Raw genomic sequence first — 18,819 nt, 5'->3', positions numbered from 1 at the left:
CATTATTTTCTTATTTAAATATCTTAAGTGTTTTCTAATGCTGCACCGTTTATACCTCTCAGTCACAAATGCTGTCTTATAGTTCAAAGATGTTTGCTTAAAAGTTAATCCTTTGGGCTCTGTAAAATGGACCTTTTGTCTAATCAATGCAAATTGATTTTGCTATTCTGTATTGACCTCTCAACCCTTTGACTGTCCATGGTAATTTCTTTCTTCACCTGATAAGGTACCTGATCCATAATAAATCAATTCTAATTAGTTTGGAGACTTCACTGGGAGCATAAGTTTGTAGGAAAAAAGCAGCAGGTTTCAGGTAGCTTTTTCATCTCTCTCCATCTGTGGTTGTATTTTTTGCATAAGACTATGATGTTCACTGTATTCTTGGGTAAACTTGAGTCATAAATACATAGTTTTCTGCAGAGACAAGCCAGTTTAATTGGGAATCATACTAATGAAATATTTAAAACATAAAATACTCTAAAACCAGAGAGGAGTTAAGACATAGTGGATTTAAATCCAAAATTTCAGTGCTTAATTGCCTCCTATATGTTTTACTGTCTTGGAACGTCCTAGCGGCAGCCTTTGAATGTCTAGCAACCTATACCATTCACATATTGATTTGAACAAAAGTCTTTCCTTTTTTTAAAATGTCTTATTTGTAAGTTCAGAGAAATTTGCCAAACCCAGGGAGGTTCTCTCTTTTTCTTTTTTCTTTTTTCTTTTTTTTTTTTTTTTTTGTGTGTGCGTGCTACTGGTGGTATGATAAACAGGGTTTAGGGAGAAAATGGAAGTGCTGGAGAATTTGGGGGTTTTTTTTATTTGTAAAAAAAAAGTTTGTGTTTAGCATTTTAACCTTCAGTAAGATTATTAGTCTGCTAGAAGTTTTAGCAGCTACCTGCTTTTACATAAAAACCATATTAGAGGAGAAACTCACCCAAGAAAATGCCTGTGAAATGTCAAAATCTATGTTTGTGACACCTCACCTCTCGACGTGTGTGTCAGCACTGTATCACTTTCTGTGTCTGATATACATTGGGGTGCAAAGATGCACTTTTTGGGAAGCACTGATAAAACTACACCATTTATAATATGATTTCCCTGAAGAACCATGGGCTGCCCCAACAGCCTGGCACTGTTTGCTCTGAGGCCATTTAGCTGATAGTGCCTGGGCTCTGTGAAAGAGTTGAAAAGACAGGTCTCACTTTTACCAGCACCAATTCCAAACCTGAAATACATGAGGAGGGGAAAAAATAATAATAAAAAAATATATATATATATAATGGGATGGGACCAGTTTGTTTGTCTAAAAGAAAGGTGGAACACACCAACTCAGACTGGAACTTAAAAAAAAAAGTAAAGTCTTTGAAAGATGATAATTACTGTTTTGGTAAATTGCTCTAACTCTTCCACGCGTGACTGTGTTGTTTAAAAATCTATCAACCAATTTACTTAGCTGGTTGATGGGGGGGGGTGTGGGGGGAGAGCCTTGCAAAAGGTAGCAGCCTGCTGATGGCAGATAAAGGTGGTTTATTGGCGGCCAGCCTGCCCTGCCTGCGCAGGCAGCGCGTGGGCAGCGCGGGCGTCTGGAGGTGCTGACCGTTATAATGTTGTGATGTGGAGACAGCGTACTCGTAGCCAGCCGCTGAAATGGAGGCATACGCAGCTGAATAGCCTTTTGGAGTGTTATGGCACTTCACGCGGAACACATGAATGACCGAGGGTGATAAAAAAAGCCATACTTCCCCCCCGCCCCTTTAGCCGTAGCGATAGGAAAGAGAGAGTTAACGCGCTGCCTTCTTCCAGCTAAAAAGTGTTCCTCTCTTTCCGCTGAGACTGCTTTAACCGAGCAAGGCCTGAAATCCCTGCCTAATAGGCCAATTTAAATATAGGTTACTGGGTTTGTTTTACCCTGTGCACATGGGAAGGCATTTTGGCTGTCTGTTTGGGAGCCGGCCGGCTCATGTAAACAAGGTGCTGCATTTCAGAGCCTGGTTTTTGCCGCGGCCGAGTGGCGGGATGCCTTACTTTCAGCTACCTTTCCTCTCGCTCCTTTTTTTTTTTCATTCGAGATTTAATGCCTCCTTAGGAAAGATAAGTTCATTTTTGCACACTTTGGGGTGGTGTGTTTATTTTCTGCCCAAGAAATGGATCCTCTTTCGGGTTTTGTACATCTTGATTTATTCTTGGCTTATAGTTTGAAGTGGGTGCTCTTCTAAAAGGATTTATGCATAGGTTCACTATTTTTGTAGTTATGGTTTATATGATAAGCTTTTTATATTTAAAATCAATACGTAATCCTGTGGAGGAGCTTATCCTCTAAAACCCCATTTGTAAATCTATTTTAGCTTTGTTACACCGCGCAGCCACAGTATTCCATAGATTGATTAGGTTCAGCAGCAGAATCCTATCAAATGGCCTGCTCTGATGATGATGCAAACTCTTTCAGGATTGCTAGTTGACTGGAACTAAAGATAAGACCTGACTGCAATCCCCCAATGTGCTCTTTACAAAACTAGTGTTAATTTTCATCAAAGTGCCGGGCTTATTTATTATAGTGGTGAGGTTGAAGGTTTTACTACGAGAACTTTCGACCATTTCTATTAAAGCATTTCTATGGGAACCGTCTGCCTGTTTGCTCAAAGTAATTATCAGTTGAAGCAGTGCAAGGAAAAAAGACAATATGAAAACAATGAATATGAATAATTGAAAACATTTCTACTTTAACGTGAATTTAGCAAACTCTGTCATTTTAACTGCCCGTTGCAAGCGGTGGTGTGGTGGCTTTAGCTTTCAACACTTTTAGCTCATATACAGCCTCAGAGCTTAATCCTATTTTTGTCCAGAGTGTAGCTTTTATAACAGTATTATTCCGAAATCTTCAAATTAATCACAGCCCATATTGTAGCTTCCCAGAGCTGCAGTCAGCCTGGGTAACTATATGTGACAGGTGTTGTAGGTAATCCTGGCTTAAAAGGCACAACAGGTAGGAATCAGACTTGAACACAGATGCCTTTTTAAAGGTAGGGATGCTTCCCAAAACTGCTGCCCCACAGTATTTTGTTGGATAAAACAAAATTGCAAAGTAATCACACATAAAATGTTATTTAAATACTTTGCACCAGTTCCTCTTTTAACCAATTGCTACTTCACTCTATTTACTTGGGGGTGGGAGGGTGGGGAAATCAGACTCCTTTTCTAGGAAACAAAGTAAAAATGCAAGGGGATATTTCTGCCAGCAAGTTCTCCTGTGGTGTATTTCAGACACTAATAATAAGCAAATGCAGAAACAAACAAAAAAAAAACCAAGAGTTTTGTTCCATGAAGTCCTAATATGACGTTATTTACCCCACAGGGCTACCAGATGGGGCAACAAAGCCCGTCGCTCTTAGAAAGGGGCTTAACAGAGGAAAAATAGTAGTGAAGGACTGAGCAAAACCTGTACCGAAATATTTTGACTGATATTTGCTGTTTCGAGAGCTAAAATTGCTGCTGAAACCGGAGAAGTAGGGGGTAAGGGGGCAGGGGGGGAAGGCTTTAAAAATAAGAGCTTTTCAACAAAGTGAAAACTGTCAAAATTGCAAAATAATAAAATCTAGACAGGGTTTTTCAGGTCCCTTTTGTCTAGAGCTTCATGTGCCCAGATGCGTCGGGGAGCCTGAGCACAATTACCAGCAAAAGCGGGGGGAAAGTTAACCTGAAACTTGGGGCCATGTGTGAGGGGAGCAAACACCCGCGAAATTCTCTGCCGTGTCTCCCTCCTCCTTTTCTGCCCAGCTCACCACTGTTGTCCTTCGCAAGACGGGTTTGTCATGCTGAGATCGCATTGCGCATGCAGGGGCTTTATTTTTGTGGGTAAAACCCTCCGGTTTTGGGAAGCTCTGACTCGCAGAGCAGTGTGTTTTAAACGGGTCGGACTGCAGGAGCCTTCCCGAAAAGGAGCAAAAGGGCAAGCAGTGGTGGAAATTGAGAGACCGCGTTGGAAATTAGCTCTTAAAAGGCTGCTAACCTAAATTAAAGCATCTTTGTTGCAGAAGAAATGGCTTAGATTACCAGTAATTTGGGTGGTAGCTTCAATTCTAATCTGTATACACCTGGAAAATTATTTCCTTAACAACGGTGGACAGGAAGCAACGCACTTGAAAAAGAGAAAAAGAAAAAAAAAAAAAGGAAAAGAAAACTCCTGGGAAGTTTCGGCAGTGCCCTGCCAGGCCGATGCTGCGGGAAGGGCTCTGGTGCGGCTGCACCGAATCCCTCCCCGCTTGCGAGACACTGCCGTGCGGGTTGGCCTCTCCCAAGAGTGTCTCCACACACGTGTTGGTGTGGGTTTTCCCTGCGTGCCTGTGGACCCGTAACTCACTCGTGGGCCCGTGTGCCCAGGCAGCAGGCGAGGGTGCGATAAAAGTGGTTACACATTCCTGCCTTTCTGTCGCTCTTCCAACCTCTATTGCATGATGATGCATCTAATTTTTAATTTGTAAATACAAGGCTGAATTCCCTCTAGCACCACTTGCTTTCATAAAGCTTCTGAGCAGTTTGCTGTCTTGAATAAATTTGGCTTTGGAGGGGGGTCAGGGGGATTTGAACCACCGCATTCTTGCGGGGTTTGTGAAGATTCACATGGTAACCGGTGGTGAGCATTGTTCGGGTTATCTGAATAAGCACCAGCCATGTGAGTTTTAACATGATCGCCCAGGGCAATGGAGAGCGCAGCGAGAAAGCCAAAAGGACTGCACCCTCTCTCCCCTTCGCCTTCGGGAAGCGCGGCCGGGGAGGAGGAGGAGGAGGAGAGGGAGGAGGAGGAGGAGGGCTCCGCCGGGCCGGTGGCGATGGCTTCTCCCGGTGATTTTTTGTTTTGGTTTGTTTTTTTTTTTTTCTGCAGCCGGTGTCCTCTTTCCCTCCCGCTCCTCATTTGCCCTGCTATCTCCCTCATCATCTACTGCTCCTGCTTTTCATTGTTTACCTTCTTAATGAGGGAGGCGGGGAAGGCTGGGGCTTGACTGACAGCGACAAGCCCTTACGGTCCGGCTGGAGAGCGGGAGGCTGCGGGGCGGCCCCGGGGGGCTGCCGGGCCGGGCGGCGGCGGGAAGGGACCCCCGGGGACAAGCGCGGCGGCCCCGTCCTCCTCCTCCCGCCAGCGCCGGCGGGGGGGCCGCGGTGTGGTGTGGCAAGTGTATTTTTACTTCAAAGGGGAAAATGGTAATTAACCGATACCTGCTTTTAAAGTTACTGCGAAGCATATGGTGCCCAGTGTGAGATTCCTCCAGCTGCTCGGAGCGAGTGAGGAATTAGCCAAGAAGAGCCAGGTTGCGGGGAAACTTGTTAAATGTCGGTGCCCGGCCGGGAAACACAGTCGTGGGAAGGGGGAAAAAAAAAACCCAAAACCACCCACCCCGAAACGCCCCCAAAGTCGCTGCTTAGCTCCCCCAGGCCAGGTGGGCACGAAAAGGCCGGTGGTCGCTCCCGCTGGGGAGGGCGCAGCGCCCGCCGGGATGGGATGGGCCGGGATGAGCAGAGCCGAGCCTGGCCGGACCGAGATGTGCCGGGCCAGGCCGAGCCGAGCCGAGCCGAGCCCCCGCCGGAGCGGCCCCGGCGCCGGGGCGGCGGCTCAGTGCTGCGCCTGTTCTGGTTCTCTCCCGCAGACTGGCAGAAGACCGAGGCGCAGAAGAGGCGAGAGCAGCTTTTGCTGGACGAACTCGTTATTCTCGTTAACAAACGGGACGCGCTGGTCCGGGACCTGGACGCGCAGGAGAAGCAGTGAGTCGGGCGCAGCTGAGGGTCCTCGCCGAGCCGCCACGGCCCCCGCGGGAAGTTTGGGCCAAGTCCACGGGCGCCGTGGCGGGCTCGCGCGGCCGCGGAGGCGAGCGGGGCGGGCGCGCACCCCGCGCAGCCCCTCACCGCGCCTCCCGCCGCCTCTTCTTTCTGCAGGGCCGAGGAAGAGGACGAGCATTTGGAGAGGACCCTCGAGCAAAACAAAGGCAAGATGGCCAAGAAGGAAGAGAAATGCGTCCTCCAGTGAGCAGCCCTCCCGCAGCGGAGGCGAAATCGCAGCAAAGCTTTCTTAACGTTTTTAAAATGCCGACATGAGACTTGGGGGGGGAGGGAGGGAGGGAACAGCAACAACATCAAAAAATATGTTTTGGGAAAAAAAATTGTAAAACTTTTTTTTTTTTTTGCATTTTCTTAGGCCAGCTCTAGGCTGCGCCGGGCCCCGCTCCGTTGGGTTTTGGTTTCCATTCAAGCGAACTCGCGTTGTACCGCGGTTTCCGCGCGGGCTCAGCCTCTCCTGCCGAAAGGGTTTGAAACGAAATGGCCGAGACGCCGGCGGTGCCGGAGACGTGCGGGGGAGCGAGAGAAGTAAAGTCTGTCCTGTGTCTGTAGCTGGAGGAGAGCTGAGTTTTGAAATAAATACGTTTTTGTCGTAATAGGATTAGAAAGGGGGATATAGGGAAAAAAATCATTGGGAATGGTTTCATCTAGTCCTGCCATATGTAATACTTAATAAGCTACCTAAATTTTATAGTTAGGTCGGATCTACCCCGGTTATTATTAAAAACGTGCTGTATTTACCAGTGTTTTATTTCAGCGGGTTTACGTTGCCCCAGGAGCAGAGCTGAGCTGCTCCGGTTTACTCGGGGGGTTTCTCGGGGCGCAAAGCCCGGGGAGCGGCTGCGAAGGGGACAGCTCGGGGCAGAGCCCGGCCCGGCCGGGGACAGCGCAGCGCGACGCGTCCCCCCGCGGGCCCGGGCCGCGTCCTCCGCCGCGCCGCGTTATTTATTGTGCCCGGGCCGCGTCCCCTTGCGCGCCCCACCACCCCGCCCCGTCCGTGTGCCCCCACGCGTGTCCCGCGCTCGCATCGTCCCTTCGTGGAGCTCGTCTCGTTTATTTATTACAATCCCAAGTCATATATAAAATTTTCAATAAAAGCCGAATCTTTCTTACCGTAACTGCCGCTTTCCTCCTTACCTGGGAAACTCCCTCCCTCCCTTCCTCCCTCCTCCGGCCGGGGAGGGGGCCCGGGAACGGCCCGACACCGCGGGGGGACGCGGGGCTGAGCCGTCCCGGCCGCCGCCGCCGCTTCGCCAACGCAACGAAAGCCACCAGAGGGAAAAGTTTTTCGTTTGTTTTTAATAAAATGCAAGTTGGGGAGGGGGAGGCAGAACTTTTCGCTGTGGGGCCGATGCCGCCCGCCGGCCGGTGCGAGGGGTGGCGCGGATAAGGCTCCGCGGCGGCCGCGCAAGGAGCGCACCCGCGGGACGCTGAGCGGGCGGCGGGCCCGGAGGGAGCCCAAACCGCGCGGAGACAAAGCTGCCGTCCCGGGAGGGTCACCCCCACACGCGTCGCCGGCGGCTCCGGCTGCAGCTGCGACCCCCTCCACGCTGCGCCCTCCTGCTCCCACTAGAAAAATAAAAGCCCCGTGGAGGAGAGAAGCGCCCGGCCTTGTGCGGGCGGCCGCCGGTGCCCGGGGGCTGCCCCGGGCCCGCCGTGGGTTTGGCTCCGCGGGATACGCGCAGCGCCTCGCCGCCCGGAAGGCAGGGGCGGCGGGCAGCCAGCTCCGCCGTGCCCCTCTGCCCTCCCCCAAAAATACAGGGGCTGGGCAGGACGGGGGGACACACGCTCCGAGGGCTCCGCGGAGGCTCAGGAGGGCATAAAGGCCGCGGCGCTGCCTGCCCAGCCGGGCGCCGAAGCCCGGGCAGCCTCCGGGGGGCGAGTGTGGGGCGCGGGTCCGGGCGGGCATCCTCCCCCGGGGAGGCCCGGTGCTTATCTGTCTCCTAAAGCGCAAAAAGTAACTCACCCCGGGCTGCCAGAAAAACAAGTGTATGTCCCCCTCCCGCCCCAGGTCCAGGAACCGGCCGCAGGTGCCCCCCCGCCCCTGCCCTTCTCCGCCGCCGGGCCGGGGGACGCGCAGCCCAGCCCCCGCCCGCCCGGCCGCCGACCTTACCTGGGCGCAGCGGGGAGGGCACAGGCTCCGTCCAGCGGAGGGGACGGGGAGGGGGGTCGCGGGGGGCCGCGACGGGACCGTCATCCCGGGGGACGGCGAGTCCCGCGCCCGCCCTGCCCGCAGCCACCGGCCGCGCCTGCAGGGAGGCGCCCGCAATTGGGGACTGGGCAACCGCAGTGATTGCGAGGGGGCTGGAGGGGGGCACAGATACCCCCCGGCGGGTGGGGGGCAGCCCGGCGGGAGACGGCTGCTGCCCTCCTGGACCGGTCCGGCGGGGCGAAGCGGTGGGAAGGCGGCGGGGTCGGGGAGCGTAGCCCGGCCTGGGAACTGCCCCGGCGGGACGGGGCAAAACGGGGGGCGGGGGGGTGTGGGCTGAGGGGGCAGGACTGCCCCCCCAAACCCTTCCTCCTCCCTTTGCTTTTTGTGAATGGGCCGCGGCGCCTTTGTTGCGGGCAGAAGTGCCCGTGTCGCTGACTTTTGTGGGCGAGCGGAGGAGATCGCAAACCTCCTTTTCTCTCCCCACTCGGCCCGTGGTCTCCCTCTCGTCCGGATTAGACGGTACCCTCCTCGCCCGGGGAAAAGAGGGGAAAAAGAAGAAAAGAAAAAAATGGGGGGGGGGGGGGGGGCGGGGGGGGCGACACGGACCGCGCTGCGGCCAGGGCTGGCGGGCAGCGCCTCTGACCATTAGCTCGCTTTCAGCTCCGACTGCAATTAGAGGGAATTGATTTGGGGAGACCAACAAAAGCCGCGCACCGCAGCACTCGTTAGAGGTCCAGGACGACTCCGCTGGCTGCGCGGCTGCAGCGCCCCGCTCCGCGGCCCCCCACGCCCCGACCGCGCCGGCCCTGTGCCGCTCCGCGTTCGCCGCCGCTGCGGACAACGAGCCGGGCTGCGCGGAGCGGTGCGGAGGGGCGCAGTGGGGCTCGTGTCCTCCCCCCGCCCCTCTCCCCGCTGCCCCCAGGCCGCCCCTGCTCCCGCGGCGCCGAGCAGCCCCTGAATTCAGGACGCGCGGGGAAAGGTGCGGTCGCTGCTTTTTAATGATTATTTTAAGGCACAAAGTTTGGGCGCGCCTCCACGCAGCGCGGCGGGGCCGGAACCCTGCTGCCCCCGACCCGGCCCGACCCGGCCCGGCCCCCCACCCCAGGAGCGCTCTCCGCGCCGGCACAGGCGGCTGCCGAAACTTTTCCGCGGTCGCTCGGACGGTGGGGGCGCGGCGCGGCGCAGGGGGCTGCCCGGGGGAGGGGGGCTGCCCGGGGGAGGGGGGCTGCCCGGGGGAGGGGGCTGCCCGGGGGAGGGGGCAGAGCTGCGCGGGCGCGGAACGGCTCCCCCAGCACAACTTCTCTAAGACTCCCAACCCCGTCTCCTCCGCGGGCGGTCGCGCGGGGCTCCCCGCCCCCCCTCCCGCCGCCGGGCAGCTCTCGGCGCCGCCGGAGCCGGGCGCGGCGGGTGCGCGGGGGAGCGCGGAGCCGCGCGGAGCGGTGCGGGGCGGGGGGGGGGCGCGGAGGGAGCCGGCGCCCTGCGCTGCCATTGCCCGGGCGGCTGTCAGTCAGGCGGGGAGCGGCCGGGGATTGGCGCCGGGCTGGTTACGCAGATGCTTTGCGCGCACATACAAGGCTAGGGCCGGGGGTAGGTGATCAATCCTCATCAGGGCCGCGGCTCCATCGCCCCGACAGCGCGGGCCGCCGGCAAGGTAACGCGGGGCGCCCCGACAAGTTGAGGGTGCGAGGCTCGGCTTCGGGCACTGTCTTCCCCCCCCCCCCCCGGCCCCCCCCCCCCCCAGCCCGCCTCTCACCTGCCCGGCCCCCCCAGCCCGCCCCCCCGCGCCCCCCGCCCGCTCTGCTCCGCCCTGCCCGGCCCGGCCCGCAGCCCCCGCCGCGGCGGAGCTCCGCAGGTGGCCGCGCAGGTGAGGCGGGCGAGGGCGGCGGGCACCGCGCTCCCCGACGGGGCGGGCGGGTGGCGGGACGGATCGGGCCCGCGGCACCCGCACCGGGGTACGTGTGTCCGTGCGTGCGGGGGGTGGGCACAGCCGAGCCGGGGCCACCTCGGGGAATCTCCTCTTTCCCTCGTCTCTTTTATTTCCCCCTTGGTTTCCCGCTCCCGCCGCCCGGGACGGTCCCGCTGCGCCGCGCTACCCGGCAAAGTTATGCAACGGCGGGTCGCGGCGCTGCCGCCCGGCGCCGGCCCCGGCCCGCCGCGGGGTGCCCCTCACCCCGCCCAGCGCTAGCACCCCCACGGGCCGGGGTGCCCGCGATGCCGCCGCGGGGGCGGTGGGGTCCCGGCCCGGGCAGCGGCGGCCGCCCCCGGGGCTCGGCGGGGCCGCCCGGGGTCTCTCCGCCCCTTCCTCCCCTCCGCGTTTATCTGCTGGTTTTTGCCCCCGAGCCCGGCCGGTGTCTCCGGAACCCGCGGCCGCCGGCTCCCCTGTCCGTGCGTGTCCCCCCCGGCCCCGCCGGAGCCCCCCCGCCCCGGGACGGGCCCCGCCGCCGTCCAGCAACGGCTGCGCCGCTCGGTGCCCGCGCTCTCCCTTTGCTTTTTCCCTTTTTAACTCTTATCCATTTCTAATTAAAACGTCCCCGTCTGCTCTCTTTTAAATTAATTATACTTCCCTCCTCCGGTACCTCCTTTTGATTCCTAATCCAATTATCTTTTTAAATAATTGCTTTATCTCTCCCCATCGCCGGGCACTGTTGCCTCGGCACTTGCGCGCAACTCGCTTTCGTTTAAAATAAAATAAAATATACTACTACTAATAATAATAATAACAACAGTAAAAATAATACTCCTCAGCTGCAGCCGGCGGTCCATGCGCGCTGCCCCTGCGGCGGGTGCGCGGAGCTCGGCGGCCGCCCGGCCCCGGGCGCCCCTCGGCCGGACTCGGAGCGGCCGCAGCCCTGACCCGCCTCTCTCCCCTCTCTCCCCAGGCTCTTCAGCCTCGCCTCCGCGCGGGGAAGAAACCCGCCTTTTTGTTTCCCGATCCTCGTTGTTGTTTTCTTTTTTCTTTTTTTTTTTTCCCCTTTTCCCACCCCTCTCCCTTTGCCTGCGATCGCTTGAGGACCTCGCGGCAGTGACAGTAGGACGGAACGAAAAAACTCCTTTTATGCCGATTTTGTGCTCCGTTTTTTAGTTGTTGTTGGCTTTTAATTTTTTGCTTCTTGTTTGGGTTTTTTTCGGGTGGTTTTTTTTTTTTGTTGGGGTTTTGGTTTTTTTTTCCACTCCTTTTCCCTGTCCCCACCCCATACGTTTGGGGTGGGTTTTTAAAATTTTATTTTATTTTCTCTTTATCTTTTTTTTTTCTTTTTCTTCTGCCGGACTTTCGAAGAAATCTGCCCAGCTTTTAGCATGATGTCTTACCTTAAACAGCCTCCTTACGGTATGAACGGGCTGGGGCTGACGGGCCCTGCCATGGACCTGCTGCATCCCTCTGTGGGGTACCCAGGTGAGTGCCCCGCGCCACGGCCCCCTGCCCACCACCCACCCACGCCCTGCTGGGAGCAAGCGCAGGGGGAGAAGTGGGAGAAAAGCTTTGTCCCCGGCAGGTTTGGAGGAGCCCGTGGGGCTGTATGGTTTGGGGTGGGCTGTGAGGTAGGTGCCCCCATTCGCCCTCACCTCTGGCTGGGGAGAGTGTGGGTTGGGGGGGTACTGCGCTGGTTCCAACTGAATTTCTGCCTCATCCCTGGGGCTTTTTCGTTCCCGCGGGGACTTTTAAAGATAGAAAAAGCTTAAAAAAAAAAAGTATATTTACTTCAACACAACGAATTCTCTCTGTTGCTTGTGTTGGCACCAGGCCTGTCCCTTCCCTAGCCCTGTGCTGCTCGCTCTGCGTGCAGCAGGGCAGGGTCCGGCCGCGGGCAGGCAGTGCCCACCTGCTGTGGGGCTGGGGTGTGCAGGGAGAACTGCCGTTCTTTGGGGTTGGAGGCAGGGGTGCTTCACAAGCCCCTGCCCTAGGGGTGCTGGGGCTCCCGCTGTGCTGGGGGGGTGTAGGAGGCATGCGGAGACCCATTGTGACCAGTGTGGTGGTGCTCGCCCCCAGCCACCCCACGGAAGCAGCGGCGGGAGCGCACCACCTTCACCCGCTCACAGCTGGACGTGCTGGAGGCGCTCTTTGCCAAGACCCGCTACCCTGACATCTTCATGCGGGAGGAGGTTGCCCTGAAGATCAACCTCCCCGAATCCCGAGTCCAGGTACCCGACCTGTGTGGAGAGATACTGTACCGTCATGGGCTGGGGGGGATGTGAGGGCACCCCAGCTCGGCTGGTGCACCATGGACCCAGCTCTCCTGCAGTCGTTCCTGTTTCCTCGGGGTCAGGGTGCCTGTGGGCACTCAGCCACTTGGCTGTCCCACCGTGGTGGCATCCAGGAAAAAGGGGACTTGTATTTTTTTTTTTAATCCTCTTTTATTGACTTTATTTTTAGTAATATTTTTCTGTCCCCCTCCACCTGCCCCAGGGCACAGCAGCCCCACTCCTCAGGGTCTTCCTAGGGTGCTCCCTCTGGCACTGCTCCCCAGGTGATGATGCTCAGTGGGGTGGGATATGCAGGCAGCACCCCAAACAGTAAGCATCCCCCAAAATCATACTTTGTCACTATGCCAGGGACATGCATAAGCTGGGACACCCCAGCTGCTGGCTCTGGGCATCGTTGCTTGGGGTGGGATGTGGGGTGGCCCGGGTGCCAGGTGGGGCAGGTTTTTTTTTTCAGGGTGCGGGGGTGTGTGCTGCTAATGGCTGGGTGTGGGTGCTGGTGGAACTGGTGCTGGGGTGAGGTCAGTTGGGTACTCCTGGGGCAAGGAGGGATGGTGAGGAGAGTGGGGGGCCTGCAGGGCCCCCACCACCCCTTTTCACCCTGGTGCTCATGCTCTCTGCACCCCACTTTCTCACCCCAGGTCTGGTTCAAGAACCGCCGTGCCAAGTGCCGGCAGCAGCAGCAGAGCGGTGGTGGGGCCAAGAGCCGTCCGGCCAAGAAGAAATCCTCGCCGGCTCGTGAGAGCTCAGGTTCGGAGAGCAGCGGGCAGTTCACACCACCGGCAGCGGCGTCCAGCTCAGCCTCTTCTTCCTCCTCCAGCTCAGCCTCATCAGCTCCAGCGGGCGCCCCGGCATCTCTCAGCACCCCAGCGTCGTCCATCTGGAGCCCAGCCTCCATCTCTCCCGGTGCGGCGCCGGCAGGAGTGACAGTGCCTGAGCCTCTGCCACCAGCCGCTGCGTCCTGCATGCAACGGGCCGGTCCCGCCGCTGCTGCCGCCTCGGCCAGCTACCCTGTTTCCTACGGCCAAGGCGGGGGGTACGGGCAGGGTTACCCTGCACCGCCCTCATCATCCTATTTTGGGGGCGTTGATTGCAGCTCCTACCTGGCGCCCATGCACTCCCACCACCATCCCCACCAGCTCAGCCCCATGGGGCCCTCTTCGGTGCCTGGCCATCACCACCACCACCCACTGAGCCAGAGCTCAGGCCACCACCACCACCATCACCATCACCACCACCATCAGGGTTACGGCGGCACTGGGCTGCCCTTCAACTCCTCCGACTGCCTGGACTACAAGGAGCCTGCCGCTGCTGCCGCTGCCTCCTGGAAGCTTAACTTCAACTCCCCCGACTGCCTCGACTACAAGGACCAGGCGTCCTGGCGCTTCCAGGTTTTGTGAGGGGCCGACCACTGTTCCCCCCTCAGCCATAACACCCTCCCACCCGGAGTCTCCCCACCGCCTCCCAGGCAGGACTCTGGCTCCGGCTCTTCCTCCTCTTCTTCCCCCCCTCTTCATTAGCAGTGGCAATGCCCCAGGGGTGCCCTGACACCCCCCATCTCTATTGACTGATATTTATTTGCTTCCTGCGCCCCTCCAGCGGGTTTATTATAATTATTATTTTTTTAAATGCAACAGAAGAGGACTTTAAAAAAAAAAAACAAAAGAAGCCTAGCGTCTCCCCTGCTGTCCCCTGGGCAGAGGCACAGGCTGGCTTCTGCCTTGCTGGTGCCCCCAACTTCCTGTGGGGACCCTCACACCTACCATGGGTGCGGGAGTCCCCAGCTTGCTGGTCCTGTACAGCCTCTTGCCGCTGGGAGCTGCGGGATCGATGTAAATACTAGGTCCGTTCCAGTGACCATGATTATTTTTAGTTGATACTGTTGGGTTGACATTTATCTAGAGTCTAACATGGAACAGAACTTAAAGAAATTTTTTTTAAAATTTTAATTTTCTTCCCTAAAAATGAAGCTTCCCCATCTTGTGTCCTTTGTCGTTCCTCCAGGGCTCTGTGTGAGCTTGGCTGTGCCGTCCTGGGGCTGGAAGGGGGGGGAGTAAGCAGCCCGGGGGGTGCCCAGAGGGGAGGCAAAGTGGGAGGGAAGGGCTGCCCAGCTGATCCACAACCTGCAGACCAAAAAACCCAAAACTTTTGGAAAGATTTAAAAAAAAATAAAAAAAGAGATAAAAAAGCAGTAAAAGTTTTGATTTATTTGGGGGGGGGAGGGTTGCAGGGGAAAGCAGTGCAGGGTTGGTTTTGTGGGGCTCACAACTTTTTGGAGGGTGTGGTTTTGGTTTTTTTTTGGTTGTTGGGGTTTTCTGTTGTTTTTAGCTCCTTCTGTCAGTTGGTGTGGTGTTGTGGGTCTGGACTGTAGCCCTGCCACCCGGCTGCCTTAGTCACCCCAGGCCGATGATTTCCAGCAGCTTTGCCCCGTAGTGGGAGAGGGACTGTGTACGTGTGATTTTTGATGCCGTAACCCCACACCTACCCCTTCAACTGTAAGGCAAATCCCCCAGCTTTCTGCCCCCCACCCCCAATAAAATCCAGGCTAATCAATGTGGTGGTGTTCTGTTCTCCTTCCTCCCCTTTGCCTCCTGTTCCCCAAGAAACTTCTCTGAGGGGGTTGAGGGGATGGGAAATGCTCCCGCCGGGGGGTCTCAGCAGGATGGGGGGAGATGTGATGAGTTTGCAAGTGCTTGGGGAGGGGGAAACGGGGGTGGGAATCCACTGCTGCCTCTGCGTGTGTGGGTTGGGAACCTGCTTTTACGTTAATAGAAACTGTTAATTGGTTACTGGTTTATTGCTGCACTGTGGTGCTGGCAGGACCTGTGGGATGGGCAAATTCAGGCTGAAACAGTAAAAACCTGCCTGGTGGAGCAGCCCCACAAACTCGGGACCTACGGCAGGCCTGGGGGGTGTGGCAGGTGAGGGCCACTCAGACATACAGCCGTGCAGACTGCCCCCCATGCAAGCAACTGCAGGGAGTGAAGCTCGGCACCCGTGCTTCCAGCCCTGGCTCCCAGCGCTTCCCTGTCTGCAATCCAGCCGGGCAAGTGGGGAGCTGAATTATTTCTCATGACAATCTCCCCCCTCTTCTTTTTTCCCCAGACCTTCCTGCAGTTGTTGGAGGCTGCTGGGGCTGGGGCTGTTCCCACCCTCACAGAACCAGGGCCACGGGGACCACTGGGGCTGCGGCTGCCCTGCTTCAGCCATTGATGCATGGGGGCTGCGTGGGGTGAAGCACCCCCAAAGTCCCGTCCTCCTCCCTGTGGTCTTGCAGCAGTGCCCACTGCAGCTGGGAGGCCTGGGACTGTGCCCTGTGCCCTCATCCCTGGTGTCCCCAGGCACCCCTGTGTAAGCGGGGCGGGGGGGAGGAGTGGGTGGTACAGGGACGGGCAAGAGATGTCGAGGCACTGACGTGCTCCCAGCAGTCACTTCGGGGAGGTTTTGCACCCCGTGAACAACCCCCAGCATCCCAGAAGGGTGCAAAAGGGACTAGCAATGTGCTGCCAGGGCTGCTGGGAAATGAGATGCAGGGGGAAAACCAGCGGGGTCAGCCCCAGGTGCTGCCAGTGGAAGCTGGGTGCAGCCTTCCAGGGTCATGGCCATTGCACAGCCCCAAGACTGGGTGGGGGGGGGCCAGGTCCAGGATGACCAATGGCCTCCAGCACCTGCACGCTGCAGCAGGGAGATGGGAGGGGATGGGTGCTGCTGAGTCAATTTTAGGGGATTTTTCTTTAAATGGCTGTTTTCCTTGTTGGCTCCTTCAGTGCACATATATATTTAGACACACATACATACGTTCAAGTATTTATACTTAACATATAAGTGTTCTCTTCTGCAAGCACTAGCGAGGCACTCATCATACCAAAGGGTGGCTGTAGAGTCAGTGTATGGGTACCACCAGCCTATGCATCCCCAAGCCTTTTTTTTAAAGGGGAAAAGTTATCACAGCCCTCCTGGAGCTGTAAAAGAAATAAATCTGTGCAGGACACAAAGTGAACTGACGTTGCCTTCCGAAATTTAGCAAGCACCTGAGAGACAAAGCCAGCAAGTGCATAATGCCGCCACACGCACAGCCCCCACTCATCATCTTAAAAGAAAAACTTACGCACACTTCAGCTTCCTTAAAAGACGTGGGGCTTAGGGACATGGTGTAGCATGACTTGGCAGTGTCAGGTTTATGGTTGGACTCGATGATTTTAAAGGTCTTTTCCAACCTAAATGATTCTGATGCGGTAAAAATTGTATTTCATTACAGCGCGGTAAATCAGTGCTGCTGAGAGGCGCAGATGGCAGGGGAGCCTGAATTTTGCTCCCTTAGTTTCGGTGACATGCACCTAACCTTCTCGCACTGTCCCACGGTGGAGCTGGGTCCAGGGTCTGCTTCAGAGTTTTGGTCAGAATTGCTCTGGAGCATCCCCCAGGGGATAACCACCCCCCTCTTTCAATTTGGGCACTAAGCAGCGCCTGGTGCTGCAGCCTGTGGTCGTGGCACCCCACACACACACCCATTTGGGCTGTGGGTGTTTTCCAGTCCCGCACATGCAGACCCAGAGCACACCAGTGGGGCACTGGTCGCCGAGCCTGGCTGGTGACAGAGGCACAGAGGAGACCTTTTCCTGATCACCTCAACCAATGGTTTTGCCCTCAAAGCCTGGCTATTTTTTTTGTTTTGTTTTGTTTTGGGTTTTTTTTGTTGCATTTCTTCCAGCCCTGGAATTTCTTCAAAGGTCAATGAGCACAACTCGAGTAGGAACAGCCGGTTTGCTGGAAAAAACTAAAATTTTGTTTGTTTGGTTTTTGTTTTTTTCCTCTCATATTGGGTAGAAACCCCCTGTAAAAACAGCACAGCGACTAACCAGCACATTGCCCGGTGGCGACCTGAGTGTGGTCAGGCCTCATCCTCCCTCCACTGCCCATGTGTCGGTGCCAGCAGCGTGGGCAAGACATGACTTGTGCCCGTCGGTGAGTGAGCGTGGGCCAGGGGAGGGTCGTGCTCAGGTTTGTGGGGGGGCCCCAGCGCGCGCACACACACACTTTCCCCCACCCCCCCATTTTGCCAGCAGCACACCTGTGCTGCCGTGGCTTGGGTGGCAGAGCAAACTTCTCCCACCGTGGGATTCCGTGAGGCTTGCACAGGCGCTGCCACCCGGAGTGCAAGTCTCGGCAGGTAAAGCAGCGCACTCTGCCTGGTGCCCAGCTCTGGGAGCAGGCGCCGGCGGGATCATGGGTCTTTTTTTTTTTTTTTGGGGCAGCCTGGTTGTGAAACAGCCACCTGGGTGACTCAGTGCCTCACATCTCAAGCAAAAAGGCTGTTGGGTGCACAGCTACTATTAGTATTACTTACTTTTAAATAGCATTTGCTGCTGCATCATGGTGCCGCACTGAGCGCACCAGCGGCACCGCGGCTGGTGTCGCTGTGCTGAGACACCGGGTTACCTGGTGCAAAGCCCGTGAAGCTCCTGCCTCTTGCTGGAGTGCCAGCAGCTGCCTCCGCACGCAAGTGCCTGCTCCAAAGGCATGTGGTGCTTTCCTGCCTTTAAGTCTAGGACCAGGACCTGGGGTGGGGGGGGGAAAGAAGGGCAGAGGGGGAGAATACTACCCAGCTCGAGCTGTCGTTAGTTTTTATGCCTGGTGCTTCATGGACGTGAAATAATTTATGATCTATTTGCTATTGTCAGAGTATTTGCTCTGAGTGGAGTCCCCAGTTGGAAAGCTTTGCTTTTAAACCTTACACATGTGGTAGGGAGCTGTGAGAGGCGACGATTTGCATGTCCTTAGCGGTACCCTGCCATGTAGAGGTGGACAGAGGCTGGGCAGGGTTTCTGGGGTGGCCAACCACTGGTTTGGGTGCAGGACGAGCTCTGGGGCTGCAGTGTTATGGGCAAGCATGAATTAAATTGTTAAAAATTTATAATTATAAATTATGTTATAAGTTTCAGGAGACATACCCACTAACACGACTTATTACAGTTATTGTGTAGACAGCCTTTCTGGCAGGGCGCAAAGAAAACAGATGATTACAGCTGAATAAGGAGCCGTTGCACCCAACCATTTGTGGTTTTCCCCGTGCTGACCTCTGCGCTAGCCAGTCACTGCTAATTCATGCACTTTGAGTAGCAATTAATGCACATAAAATCCCACATTGGTTCCAAACCTGTTTTGAAATTGTCAATAAAAAATCTGCCTGTGTAACTCCCAGCTGAGGAACCTGCTATACTGGAGAGCTCTTCTTTCATGTCGTATGGCCGAGCACAAAAGGCTGCAGGGAAGGAGGACAGTGAAAATGGTCAGAGGGCTGAAGCCCAACGGAAAACATATGCCCAGTTCCACTTAAATACCTGTTCAACACTTTTTTTTTTCCAGGATAGACAGGACTTTTCCAAGAAAGCCATGAGAAGATTTTTTTTTTTTAAATGAAAAACTGCGATTTTAGGAAATAGCACTGTGGATCTTATGTACATTTATACTATCACTTCCTGTATATTTTTAAGCTGAAATCCTCTTAGCATGCAAAGTAAATAGATTATGATATACTGAAGGATTAAGAATCACTGTCTGGTGGCAGATTAATCTCTCATATAGACCATCACTTGTACTGACAGAAATATGGCTGCAATTCAGCAAAATAGCTGTACGGC

At 55.9% G+C, this 18,819-nt stretch overlaps 2 protein-coding genes across 5 annotated transcripts in view; both read left to right on the top strand.

Moving 5' to 3' along the window:
- Positions 1 to 6,938, top strand: part of EHBP1 (EH domain binding protein 1) — a 224,828-nt gene extending 217,890 nt beyond the window's left edge. For all 4 annotated transcript variants that reach the window (XM_064446687.1, XM_064446686.1, XM_064446685.1 and 1 more), the window contains 2 exons: positions 5,640 to 5,754; positions 5,926 to 6,938. In XM_064446687.1, coding sequence (XP_064302757.1) covers positions 5,640 to 5,754; positions 5,926 to 6,016 — 206 coding nt within the window. In that variant the 3' untranslated portion in view covers positions 6,017 to 6,938. The remainder of the gene's footprint in view (positions 1 to 5,639; positions 5,755 to 5,925) is intronic.
- A 3,652-nt stretch (positions 6,939 to 10,590) lies between these two features.
- OTX1 (orthodenticle homeobox 1) lies at positions 10,591 to 14,205 on the top strand. The gene is given in 3 exon segments (XM_064448612.1): positions 10,591 to 11,372; positions 11,931 to 12,118; positions 12,820 to 14,205. Coding segments are annotated over 3 exon segments (1,044 nt in total). The 5' UTR covers positions 10,591 to 11,275; the 3' UTR covers positions 13,579 to 14,205.
- The last annotated feature ends 4,614 nt before the right edge of the window (positions 14,206 to 18,819 follow it).

Source organism: Phalacrocorax carbo, chromosome 3 (assembly GCF_963921805.1).
Source record: "Phalacrocorax carbo chromosome 3, bPhaCar2.1, whole genome shotgun sequence".
NCBI lineage: Eukaryota > Metazoa > Chordata > Aves > Suliformes > Phalacrocoracidae > Phalacrocorax > Phalacrocorax carbo.
Note: the sequence above shows the minus strand (reverse complement) of the source record. Positions and strands in the feature narration are given on the sequence as shown.